At 40.1% G+C, this 14,079-nt stretch overlaps 1 protein-coding gene across 1 annotated transcript in view; it reads right to left on the bottom strand.

The window, feature by feature from the left end:
• Positions 1 to 286: 286 nt before the first annotated feature.
• The window catches only part of SPAG6 (sperm associated antigen 6), a 45,209-nt gene continuing 31,416 nt past the window's right edge, over positions 287 to 14,079 (bottom strand). Inside the window, exons 10-11 of the mRNA XM_055709889.1 lie at positions 12,487 to 12,632; positions 287 to 10,290 (exon numbers count right to left, since the gene is read on the bottom strand). Coding sequence (XP_055565864.1) covers positions 10,224 to 10,290; positions 12,487 to 12,632 — 213 coding nt within the window. The 3' untranslated portion in view covers positions 287 to 10,223. The remainder of the gene's footprint in view (positions 10,291 to 12,486; positions 12,633 to 14,079) is intronic.

A 14,079-nucleotide genomic window follows, 5' to 3' on the forward strand; every position in this document is an offset into this window, starting at 1 on the left:
AGCATCACCCATGGAGCATCTGGGGGCAACATGTAATTAGGAATGATGCTGCCTGCCATTTATAGACATACTACTGCAAAGAAAAGCTGGTAGAAGTAATACCCACCAACAGACATACCTTACAGTGTGCATCAAACATTAATGGGGAAAAGTAATAGAAAGGTGGAGGAAAGATACAGAGAGGAGAGAGAAGGATGAAGGCAGCAGCATACTCCATGCAGCTCTGGAACAAAGCAGTCATTAAAACACATACTCTGAGTGATCATGATGTAGCTGTGTGACAAAACAGTTTATTTGAAGCAATAAACAAATTCTGTAAAATAAGAACACCCTGTCTTGCTGGGTAAGTAGAGCTGCATTTGCTTCATGATACCTTTATTGGGATACAACCCAGCAGAAATTGTGCAGGCACGCACGTGCTACGTTGCCTATACACAGGACATCATGGGGCCCATGGTGTTTTCCTCTCCTCTTGAAGTCTTTCACTGCAAGAGATCTTCTTTGCAATTTTCCTCACAGCTGATACTGTGTGGCTAATCTCAAGCACGCCTGCTCCTCAGTTTAGGAATATTTCTTCTCAATTATTTCCTATTTTGAATCTCCACCTTGTTTTTTTTTTAAAGGACTTAAAAAAACTGGTTGTGCTTGTCACGACACTGTAAGCATTTAACATGCAGGCCTGTGTGTTCGCTTTTGAGGCATACATCAGCCTATTGTCACAGCAAAAACCAGCTGTTTCCGAAATGCTGTAACAATTCTGCCAAGACTCAGTAACCAGTCTTGGAAAAAGTAAAGTCAAACAAAAAGACTGTGAACTCTGGCAAGCAATGTGTGGAGTGGTAATTCACACGGGCTGAAGAAGACATAAAGAGTAACTAGTCAAATAAACAAAAACACAGGACAAATTATTTAAGTGCATCACAACCTGGAATCAAGGAACAGAAGAGTACTCAGAGGTCTGTAAAAGCATCCGAAGGAGCTGAAGGAGAGATTCTTGCCTCTCTCCCACAGATAAAGTCATGTAGGAGATATGTGTATCAGTGAATTTGAGTTAAAGCAAATGAAAGAATTAAAAACCAAAAAGACAGGCAAGATGAAGGAAATCCAGACAAAACTGACTGAACCACTATTTCATTCAGCAGGAAAAAGGGAAGGAAGCAGATGAACCAGCTGTCCGCTCAAGGCACAACGATACAGCAACTGAAGACAGAGAAGACCTCATGCTCTGCTTTGGGGGCTATGGTAAACACTCTTCAAATGAGGAGTTTTTCAACTGCATTATGAAGCCAGATCCAATCTCTCCGTTGCTTTGTTCTTTCACTTGGTTTGCCAACCTGCAGCAGTAAATCGATGGTGGTTAAACAATGGAATTTTTATCAGGCTTACAAACTGTACTTGCTGCCTACAGTTCCCTGCAGAACAGCTTCAAATTACAGTGCACTTGTGTGAAGTTGCAGAGTTTTGTCATCTAACCATCCCACCAGCCCAGAGCACATCACGGGAGCTGTGCCGCCGTCATCTGACTGCCATATGCCCAGGCCCGGGAACCTTCCTTCAGTGCACAGTCACCCTCAAATCAACAAAAGCTTCTGCCTGGCTGAGAATTTTCAGGACCAGCTCCCCAGACAAGCAGGATGGCCTCTCAACAGCACTATTTAACTAACATTCATCTTTTATGTATTCTTCGTGTGTCTTACCACCCCAGGATTCCAACACACTAGCACCACATTTCATTCATCTGCAACAGATTGGAATGAACATTCAGCTTAAGTTTTATTACCTTACTAGTGAATTTTCGCAAATTACCTTTTTGTTTTGTAGATTTTTTTCAGTTCCTTAACAGCTATTGCAAGGGGGTTTCACACTATGAACCTGACAGGTGACTTAACTGTGTATAAAAGGATCTCTAGGTCTGGTCCTTTGGACCACTTAGGTTGAGGGGAAAGGAAAGGTATATCCCTCCTTCAAGATTCAAATCATTTTCATTAAGATTACAGAAAATTATCTGTGGTCTCTGAGGAGCAGGAAAAATCCAGGTTTCAGATTGCTTTTGTAGTTCTGTGTCCTTCCTTTAGGTGTGCAATGATGTAGCTCCATTTTCACACAGAAGGAATCCAGCTGAGAGCACATTTTTTATTATAACTCCAGATGATGCTCAAGAAGATGAAAACCTCATTTTTCTCAGGTGGTCAGAGAACAAGTCCCAGTAAACTGACATTCTTTTCTCTCATCTGAATTCTGCGGAGGAACTCAAATTGTTTGTAAAGCCGTTCCAAAGATATTTTTAAAAAGATGCACACAAAATACAAAAGAGAGGACAGTCCTGGACTTTTTCACCTTTTCAATCACTTTTCAATCGCTTAAGAACAGTCATTTAGGTCAGAGTAGTTAAACTGCTATGAAACAGCTGCTAAAGCATTCTTCTATTGTAAATCAAACAGCAATTTTACCAAACGTTCCCATTGTACAACTACATTAACATAAACAAAAAAATCAGGATTTTAAAAAATCCTTGGGAGGGGGAAGGGCTAGGCCTAAAATAATGATTCATGACCTCATGATAATTCGAGTCAATGGCAAAAACATTAGCAGATTTTGTTACTAGTAGGTCGTGCCTGATATAAAAAGATACATAAATATGGGGAGATGGTCCAAACTGGAGCTCCACACCTCAGAGAGAAAGCCAAGTTTCCCGTCTTGCTGTCAGACAAGGTGATGTATCACAGGCACAGCTATAGCTTCTGAAATGGCAGCTTCTTAAAACACTGCCATCAAAACGGTTCACGTTCTCCACTTTAACCAAGGGAATTACCACAAGAAAATGAGTTAAGGTCAGCTACACATTGATCACACTGGTAAACAGTAATAACACTTAGCACTCAGAGCAGTTTTCAACTTCAAAGCACTAATGAACAACACTCCTGGGACATCCTGAGGAGGTGGAAGTTCTCCCTGTGCCAGACCCAACCAGGCAAGGCTGGTGCACTGCTGCCAAATGGACATGGGATGGAGAAGGGGAGAGGAATCTATAAATCCTCTCAGCCCTATGGGTATACGCTGTACTTTGTCTTTTCTAGGGAAGGGTGGGGTCTTAATCCATGCAATTAAGGACAGACTGATTTCAGCTGCATCTCTGTGGCTATGGTGGCATATAAGCAGCACAGGCACAAGGGCTGCTTTCCTTGCCCCCTTCCCAGCCTCCCGGATTCTGGTGTGCTCCAAGCCCTTGCAGTCTTCACAGATAAACTACTGCAGGATTTGCTTTGGAGTGACTAAAAGCAAGAAAGTTTCATATTGTTAAACTGATCATAGAATCACTGGAGTTATCCTCCTTTCCATTCCCATAAAACAAAAATGTCTGTAGGAATCACGATCCAATACTAGGCTGGCATGAGCGGCACTGCCACTGCATCACCAACCGATGCAACTGCCTGGCCCCAAAGTTGGAGGAAGAGACAAGCCCCATGACCAAACCTGGAGACGGCCACAGCAAGGAAGTATTACTCATGAAAGGAGATAGAAAACTTGAAGCTTCCTTACATATTCATTTCCCAAAGCAGGTAATAGCTGCAACACCAGTATGTTAGCGATTCTTCCAATCTCCCTTTCTATCTCATGCTCTGCACAGCTGGGGATTCAGTCTCCAACACAGAGCATGAGCCATTCCCCAAAAGCTCTAGAAAGATTTTCCTACTGTTCCCTCATTTGAAGCACGATTGGGGAGGAAAAAAAGAGTAATTTTATCACTTCTGCTTAGTTTCCAGCAAGAAGCAGAGCTGTTCAGGGCACAAAGGAGTATAGCTGATGCAGATCCAGTGCCTGATTCTCACTGCAACGGAAATCAGGTGGGTGCTGCTGACCTTAATGGAAATTAGTACCATAAAGCTGGCATTAGTGAGCAAAGGACCTGCCAATGACCTGCTCTCCTCCAGCCACTAAAGATGCTTTACAGGGGCAAGCTTTGTGAAAGCAAAGACAGAAATCATTACAACTACATTTTGGTTGACCATGCTTGCAAGTGTGCATGTGTGTGTTGTGCAAGTGTAACAGGAAGGGGTTGCCTAAAGATCAGAGCAGACTACAAATGGCAGCTGTTCTTCCTGAATTTTACACATTGCTCAAGTCATAAAGAATTAACTTTGCCCAACTCAGTAAAACTCCCTTCCCTCTTTGTTCATATTCACTCTAGTATAACCATCATTTTTGATCCTCTAGCAATTTCCATTGTTGGGGCTTATTTTCTGTGACTTGAGAACCTGAAATTATGCTATATACCTTTGTAGCTCATTGAACTAACCAGTATTTCTTTTAATTTAGTAAGGAAACATTTAACTGGGTGTGACTAAATAAATACTGTGTCTAAACCAACACAAATATACGTTGCACAAGGCTATAAACCTGTCTCAGAGCTCCAATGATATTGCAAGTCAATGAAGCTTCAGTGTTCTCATTAACGTGATTCCATCAGACCTCTACATTGTATATTATTAATTTTTCAGCAATAGATTGTAATATAATTTATGGCACTGTGGGGCAACAAAGGCTGCATCTTGGTAGTAATCCAACCTTTTAGGTTGATAATGGCTTTAACACTGCCCTAATATTAAAAGGTGAGCATGTACAGAGGCCATCAGACCCAATTATAAATAGAACAGGGATAAAACACACCACTAGTCTGTATCAGTGAAGACAAAACCTCCCTTGAAAAGAAAGGGCACAAATCTTGTCACAAGATTACAAAGAGTTTTGTTGCCAATTTTGACACAAAATATAATCAAGAACCTTGTTTTTTAGAAAGACATTAACATGCTTTCTCCCCTCTCAAAATTTTTTTTTTTTTTATAAAAGGAACAAAATATAGAACAGTTAAAGTTAATCTGGGTACCTATTCTTTAACTCTGTTTGGAGGTAGGAACTAGTTAGAATAAGTGTACTTTTCTGAAGAAAATGCAAGCCTTCAAAACCTCTGTGGAAATCTGCTAAGATGATGGCATCAGTACACTCACATTGTTCTTCTCCATAGCTTGCTGATGTGCGATAGTGAACACAACCAGTTTCTGTTACAGACAGTAGATCACGGTCCTCAGCACTTCGCTGAGAATTCAGCGAGCCTTGTGATCAGACCTCTGAGAGAGAACACAAGCAACTACAAAATGTGTTTAACCCAAGTAAGAGTAACCTCTTGTGAAAGGCAGCACAATACAATTTACTGGTTTAAAAGGCATTCTCATCATCAAAATATGCATTAGTATTGCTTATATGTATTTTTTAATTCAATCTTTTGTGCAGTATCTAGAAATACAGTACAGTGGTAATAATATAATAGGTATTTTCACTAGCTAAATTATAGAGCTGACTGCAGAATACAGCATAGTAGCATCAATATTAACAGTTAAGTATTATACAAAAATGACATCAATAGTTTTACTATAGTCATGAGAGACATTGTAATTTCCTCTTTCTCCAAGATCCATTGAAATTGTGTCAGATGAGGAAACTCACAAAACCCACTGGCTTTTAGTTCAACTCAAATTCTAAAAATCAGCATCTCTAAGAGTCTTAGGTAAATTTTTGTCAGTTCTTGAACAATATTCCTTTCTGAATATGGTATTAGTTATAAAGAACTTAAGTTCCGCTGCATCAACCTCTCATATGAATTTAATTTTCCCAGCCCTTCTGCAGGTTAAAAAAGGAGTATAACAGGTACTTCACAGCTGAAGATGATGATACATTGGGATTTGTAATAATTATCCAAGATCATAAAACCAATCCTATGTCAGTGCAAGAAGTGGAACAACTGGCTTTGCAATCTAGTGCTGCTCCGTATTTCCTTTCTAACCTAATCACACAAGGAGATCTAAAACTCTTAACCACCAAGATACTGGACACCAAGCAGCCATTAAGAAAAATACCGAGGTAAGCATGTTTTCACAGATCCCTCACCTGAAGGGACAATGGTCAGCCACCCCTACATGCCCAGAAATCAGAGGACTCCAATTTACACCAGAAGCTGAAGGCTACCCCGCTGCACCCCCCCATGCATAAAACTCCCTTTTGGCCGACGTAATTCACAACCCCCTAGACCAAGTCAAGAACTTGAGGATCTACTCACACTCCATCCACTTCCTAATTACAGTAACTTTATGCTTTACTTCACAAAATGAGATTCCTTTCTTCCTTCACCAGTTCCACTCAGCTCCTTCATGATATTGTTTGTTAAGATGCAGATCTCCAGCAGACTGATTACTTCAGATGAGACAAAGCGATCCCTTGGTAAATCCCTCTGTACAACACTTGCAGAACATACTATATGCGCTATATGCACAAGAGCTAAACTCCTTGAATTTCCTCTTTTCGGATCCTCTTGGTTTCCAGTCATTCAAACAAAAATGGAGCTTTTGTAGGCCAATTAATCCATCCACTGAATGAAATATGGTAAAGTTTTACACATCCACATTTCTTTCAAAGCCCTGGTTTACATCTGTAGATTTAATAATAGCTGTAGTAATGTAGACAAAAATCATGGCTCAGGCCTCCAGAGAAGATCTTTAAAGACTTGGGTGGCAATATCCCAATGCTGCAGTCAAAGGAACTGGCAAAATTATTTAAGGACTGTTTCCGCTTAGATTTATTTCTGCCAAAACACTGGCTTAATTTTCTTTGTGTCTCTTAATAAGCTACCTCTGTGAGATGGACACTTACTTGAAATGCTTGTATGTCCTAAGCTCAGAAGTAGGCACTGTTCGGTGGCAAACTGAGACAAACATCCAAAGGTGGTGTCAGGCTTAAGCTGCAAAATGAGCCTGTTCATCTTCTCTAGCATCAGTCACAAACTAGCATGAAAACAGCATTTACACAATGAATTAAAATGCAAATCTACATTTTATTCTATGAAATTGAGACAAATGATACACACTTGAAGCCTGCCAGAGTAGCAATTACAAACATTAATATAGTTTTAGATGATGACTTAAGCCAAATGAGAGGATGCAATAGAAACGCTGAGCTTGTGAAACAGTACTGGAAAAAAACCCCAACTCCTGCCCTAGTAATGTAAGCCTAAAATACACATTAGTGATAATTCTGCTGTAAAGGGCTAGATCTACTTTGTAACTCCAGAGAAGCCTCCAGCCACAAGGTGTATATACAATGCAGGGAAGCAGCCTGCCAGCAAAGGAGAGCTCAGGGTGTCTCAAAGTATGTGGGAGAGGACTTCACACTGTCACAACTTAATGGCATGCGACATTGTCCAGGGAAGTCCCGCAACAAGAGGCCAAACAGTCACTGGCCTAGGACAGAACTGCCTAGCTGGTGTAAAGACGTATTTATGCTACGTCTGATTTAGATTGTGCTCTGCACAATCAGATAGATCTGAAGGTTTCCCTTGTGCAATCATTTCCTTTGCCAGGAATCAGAAAAAGACTGTGAAAAGACTGTGAACAAATTGTTTAGGTGTTGAAATTTAACTCTGTAGAATCCTTACAGTGTAATCACAGTGTGACACAGCAGGAGTACGTTTGTCAGAGGACTGAAGCCTCTTTGCTCTCTCTGCACAAAACATATACATTAGCATTGTATGGTGTGGGAGTGCTCCCAAGCACACGATGCAGCTATGGGTACTGTCGTGGTTTAACCTCAGCTGACAACCAAGCATCACGCAGCCGCTTGCTCAAGCCCCCTCACCCAGAGGGATGGGGAGGAGAATCAGAAAGAAATGTAAAACTCAAGGGTTGAGATAAGAACAATTGAATAGGTAAATCCAAAGCCGTGCATGCAAGCAAAGCAAAACAAGGGATTCATTCAGTACTTCCCATGGGCAGGCAGGTGCTCAGCCACCTCCAGCAAAGCCAGGCTCCATCACATGTAACAGTTACTCGGGAAGACAAACACCATAATGCCAGATGTCCCCCCCTCTTCCTTCTTCCCCCAGATTATACACTCAGCATGATGTCATATGGTATGGAATATCCCTTTGGCTACTTCGGGTCAGCTGCCCTGACTGTGTCCCCTCCCAGCTTCTTGTGCCCCTCCAGCCCTCTCACTGGCAGGGCCCAAGGAACTGAAAAGTCCTTGATTTAGTATAAACATCACCCAGCAACACCCAAAAACATCAGTGTGCTATCAGGGTTGTTCTCACACCAAATCCAAAACACAGCACTGCACCAGCTACCAAGAAGAAAATTAACCCTATCCCAGCTGAAACCAGGACAGTACACAGCTCCATGCCTACCCTGCCTCCCATCTGCACTGCGACTGCGTTCAGCCCTCTGCACCATTTCTGTTCTGTTAGGGAAAATAAAGGCTTCAGATCCTTCAAGACTGTCTGGAAGACTTTCCATTACATTTTCTTTTAGAGACTGTATAAGAGTTTATTTTTAAATATCCATAATGTGTATGAGAAAATTATTACAAAAATCTTTTTAATAGACCTAATGTTTTTTCTACTAGTGTCCTAGCATTAATAATGTCAGAATATGAACACCAAAACTGAAAAGGCATTTAGTAGAAGCTAGTCAGTTCCAAGACTTTTCACTCTGATGTGTGCTAAGGAAAAAACCCAGCTGGTGGGGTTTCTATACCAGCATTCATGTCACCAAGAGTTTCCATCTCAGACTCCATACAACAAGGTACCATGCATCCCCTGCTCCTCTTGAAGAGCAGTCTGAGGGCATCAAGTACCTCACAGGAGCCGTACAGCCCTCTGTAGAATTAAACCTTTACACAAGATAGCCCATCAATGTTTTTGTGAACTGTTGAAAAATACGCTGACAAGGATAAAAGAAAATAGTCATTTGGAATTTTGCAGAGAAAAGCCACTCTAAATCATTTCCAACTGCAATAAGTTTTTGCTCCTGTTTTACGAGTAATAGAGGAGACTATCCCTGCTTTATAAACTCAATCAGTTAATATGTTTAAGAAAGTAGACAAGTTTGTCTCCTGCGGGGGTTTTCAAATATTGTCTTTCCTTGTGGCTGCCAGTATTTCAACATCCCGTTCCAGAAACACTCTTTATTACTCTTTGGGAAAAAAAAAAAATTTAAAAAAAACCCACAAGAAACAGCTGCATCCGAGGAAAAGAAAAATGGTTAGAAGAACAAAAAATGGTAAATTACATTTACATATTAGGCAATACTAAAGGGTTGTACGCTGCTCCCCGCTGCTACAGTACACCAGAGGAATAAGCAGAATGTAAAAGTCTTTTCACTCTAATCTCTCAGGATGTTCTACAGACAAACAAGAGCTCACATCTCCAATAACCTCCACGTCAATGCATTCTGCAACTTCAAGACTAAGTTTCAAGTGTGTTTCAACTCAATTCTGCAGTAATTTCAGCTCTTGAAGAACAAGTACTGAACAGCCTTAGTCCCATCACGCGGGTCCCCTCTGAACGTGCTCAGAACTTTGCTAACACTCTTCCTGCAACCAAGCAGTTTTCTCTTCTGAGCTGCATAAATTTGCTGCTGATCCAAATGCAGACGAACCTCGGAGGGTCCTTTGTGCCCATGGAAGTTCTAAGTTCACTCTGTCCTTTCCAAGAAGAACAACAATGCATACACCAAACAGGGTATTGCTGCTTCCCTCCACAGTGAATCCTGCCTGAATTAGAACTTTTGAGAAGATGTATCCTCTACCATGCCAGGACCATCAGACTGTCACATATCATGCAGAATTCAACCCTTTTATCACCATCAGATCTGATTATTTCTTTACGTATAGCAGCTACTAACATGTTTGGAGATGCAAAATCATATCACTTTGCTTTCTGAAAGGTAGCAGTAGGCAATACCTCACCACAGAATGGATTCCATAATTAGAAAAAGCACAGGAGCCAGCTTTTTCCCCCTCATCAAGCTTGGGAAGCTCTAAACAATATGCAGAGGCAAAAGGGGAAAATGGTTACAGTACTGAAAAGGCTAAAATTTGAATGAGATAACAACAAACCTTTCTTGTGGAAGGAAAAGGAAATGACCGATTCTAAAAAAGCTTCTGTGATAAATCATCACCCCTGCATGAAATTCCATTCATATATGCTGCAAATGGGAGTGATGTCAGAGAAAAACAAAAAGGAACAAAAACTTAGCAACAAACAAGTTTATAAAGGACAAAATACAGCTTGCTGGAATTGCCGAGCTCTTTCAGTAGTTCAAACAGTAGAAGATTTCAGAATCAAACAAGTTTCAACGGCTGTATTTGTATTACAGCTCTAATAAAAATTTTGAGGTTTATAAAACTGGATGGTAATTTTCCACCCTTTCCAGAAGCATCTCAGAATATCCAGGGGAATAATACCTGAAAGAGAAACATTTTGTTTGTGCATTAGACTACAAGGCATGTTCTGTGCTAAATAATGAAACACTCTCTGTATTTCTATTGATCAGCAAAAATCCTAGCATTAAACACTAGTCAAGGAATTCAACAGTTATTCCCCTACAATATTTTAAGAGTCTGCTTTTCAACTTATATTACCACTCATACTTGGAAGTCAGGTTTCCAAAAATATGTTTAGCTTCTGTTAGGGTACGTAGGTAAGTGGCTAGTTTTCAGATAGGTTCAGCAGCCATAAGCATTGTCTTTACTGAGAAACGTAGATGTTAACTTCCTTTGAAATTATGTCCTTTAGTAAAAAAGCATGAGTTTACACAGAACCATAGACTGCCAGACAACAATAGCCTACTGCTGTTTGTCAAACATAAGCACACACCCCAAAATTAATGTGAAGTCTACAACAATGCAAGAGACATTGATTCTAGAACAAAAAAAAATTATCACAATGACCTTCTCTAATACCAACTCAAGGACAGAGATTTTCCAGTAGGTTTTCATTAGAGTAGGACTCTATGGTGCCATTGTTGTCCTCCTGTCATTCAGTTGGTTTTCCACAACAGGCCAACTACATGCTTCCAATATGCAAACATCACCAAAACTGCATTTAATACTTGTTTCCCAGGTTAAGAGTATCTGACATTTATTACTGTGTGGTATTCTAAAAACATGCATCTTAGTACATTTCTGGTTTTGCAGGCATGTGAATTGTAATCTCTGAGCCCTGGAAGCTTTAAGTATAAAGACAGAGGAACACACTTCCACATAATGCATGCCTGAAATGTATTCAGGCAGAAATCCCCAATGTTTTCACACTGAAGGAAGATCTATTTACCTTGTTGATTTTCATTTTCTGGGTGATTTCTGCATAATGTAACTCTTTTTAAAACTCATATTAGTTCTCTGATTGAAAGCTAACTTTTCAATGCATTATTATATTCAGTCTGCAAACAGCCTAAAATAACAGGTCTCCAGGACAAACCCAGAGCTGGAGTCTATTATAGCAGCTGTGCCTCAGGCAGCACAACCAACATCAGGCAGTAGCACAAAGAGGCAAGCAGTAGATGTTGGAAGGGGCCCTTTTCTTTATTACATCCCAGCCTACATGAGTAACCTTGTTTCATTTACAGGGGAAAAAATAGCTGTAACAAAGAAACATTAATTATGTCCAGCAAAGCATAAGCAAATGTCCTCTTCCCCTCTTAAGTATAAGCTGCAGAATGAAGTTTCTTTATGGTTTTGCTTTTACCCATTTGACAGCCACTAGCTTTTCCGTGTCAAGACAAGCAGGACTTCATTTTGTGTGACTTTGTAGCTACTATTAGCTGAAGAACTCTGTTGCTATAATTAAAATGATGATGCAGATTTCCAGAGCCTGTAGAGGGAGTGCACGAGTACAACATCGTTTTTCTGTGTTGATAGAGTGAAGGACTGCTAAATGGGTATCTAGAATCTAGGAGGGCATTTCTCTCATTATTACAATTTAAGATGGTGACATTTTGACTGTAAGCTATTTAATAGTGTTTCTGTATTCATTAAGGGCAAAGTTCAACTTGGTGCAGACAGCTGGTGTATGGTCTTTTTATATAACACTTAAGCCTCATGATGAGGCTTGGGGGAGGAAGGGCAGCTGTGGGCAGAGCAACTGTGCAGGAGAGTCTCTGGACCCTCTGTACATGAAAGGAAGTTTCGAATGAGCCTCTGAATACACTAATTCAGAAAGATTCTTAGGGCAGTCGAGGATGCAACCAAAGATTCACCAATACCTGTATTTTGGAGCCTGAGTAATCCATAACTAAGTTACCAAGTACAAACTGAACATCCACAGACATTAATATGGCAGCAGTTGTGCTGAAGCCTCAGTCTGTCTGGGTAGTGCAGGACTGACTCTTCTCTCCAGTTTCCTGCAACAACCTGATTATTTGGGCTTTGCTTACAAAGACATTTGATTCCAAAACCAATCAGAAATAAGAAAGTGTTCAAAAGTATGTGTCTAGCGGTTGTGTTACCACTGGGGCAATTAACCAAATGTTACAGTGTTTCATTAAAAATAAAATTAACATAGAAGTTAATTAATATTTTAAATACTTGCTTTGTATTGTTCCTGTTAAAAACATCTAACAGTGTTGTAAGTATGAATTTTTAAAATTTAATTTTCCCTACCTTACTATTTCTTCTGGATAGCAATTGTTAATAGTGTTGATATATTCTTGAAGAAGTGACCCAGGCTCTGCTTTTATTTCTTGAACCTTTTTAAGTCCACCAGTTGTTACAAAGAGACGACGTGCTTTACTGTCATGTGGTAACACCTACACACAGAAAAGTACATTAAAAAAAAATATTGTCTTTTAAAGGAACCTCTATGCTACTAGGCTCAAAGATTGCTTATCTGTTTTTAATTCAGAGGATAGATAAAAAGGAACAGAAGTACAACATCTGTAATGACTACTGTATTTTAACACCCAGTTGTACAGGGAAAAAAAAAAATCACAAACCAGCCCTTTATGGTTATAACAATTTAGCATGTAATTTAATACATAACATATATCTAAAATTAATGAATTGAGTATTTCTTTTTACGTAAATAATATTTCTTGAATTATTCCTATGGAGACAGTAAGATTGTAGAGATGAAATAGATAATAAAAACAGAACACTAACATGGAATAACAGCAGCATCTGTTCCACTTAAACCAAGTTATTCAGGTCTTTTATGTCAATTCCCACAGTTTAATTGTAGAGCAGAATTTTATATCATTATAATGATCTAGTATAGATTAGTGCATGAAAACAATACTGAGAATCGTTGCAAGTGAACAATGCAGCCTTGAAGCATTACATGCTACTATTAAATTCCTAGATATTAAAATCCTACAACACACTGTGCAGCCATGGAAGCCTTTTACAAACACATACACACATGCACACAAAGCAAAAAATGTGAAGTTTCTGCAGCCAAAGGGGATGAGAAGCAGAAATGATCAGACAATACATTCTGTGCTCCCTGAGTGATGCCAATATGCAGCTCTGTCCAGAGGATGGGAGGGAGGGAGGTGGGGGCTGGGCCAGGCAAGGGAGAATGACAGCACATAGTCGATAGGCCTACAAGGCTGCAATAATATTAAAAAAAAAAAAAGAAAGAAGGGTGTGTGGGGGGTGTGTGTGTGTGGAGACAGATAATGCAAGACATCAGCTGCATCTACAACAAAACCACATGGATTTAAAACCAACTCAAGAGTTATATATCACAGGGGCAAAAGCATTTTGTAAGCCCTCACACTGGTCAGACAAATCAAGCCATAAATTTGACTATCTCAGTGTAAAACAAGAGCCTTGAAGGAAGAAGGGATTGCCTAAAAGGCTGAAGCAAAAGAAGGATGAGGCTTCTGCCATGCGTATAGGCAAACAGCCTTCATCTCTCTGGTCTCTCTAGGCTGTATAAAATCAACACACAGGTGAAGAAAAACACAGGAGCAGCATGACCTCTCCCCATTATATGCTCCACAAAAGTATCAGGAACAACTGTGATCATTTAATTGTGGGCACTGAAAAGACTGCTGTTTCCATGTATTTCCCATAACAAGAACTGCCAAGGAGGAACTAGCAAGGACACAGGATACAGCCCTTTCCCTGCCTTCCTCCTCCACACTGTGACTCCCGGGCTGGATAAGACAGCAGAAAACTCTCTTGGAAGAGACCCTAAAGACAGCAACTCTGAGACACATTCCCTTCCCCCAGTCCAAACTGAGACAGCAC

Source organism: Falco cherrug, chromosome 4 (genome assembly GCF_023634085.1).
Source record: "Falco cherrug isolate bFalChe1 chromosome 4, bFalChe1.pri, whole genome shotgun sequence".
NCBI classification, from domain to species: Eukaryota; Metazoa; Chordata; class Aves; order Falconiformes; family Falconidae; genus Falco; species Falco cherrug.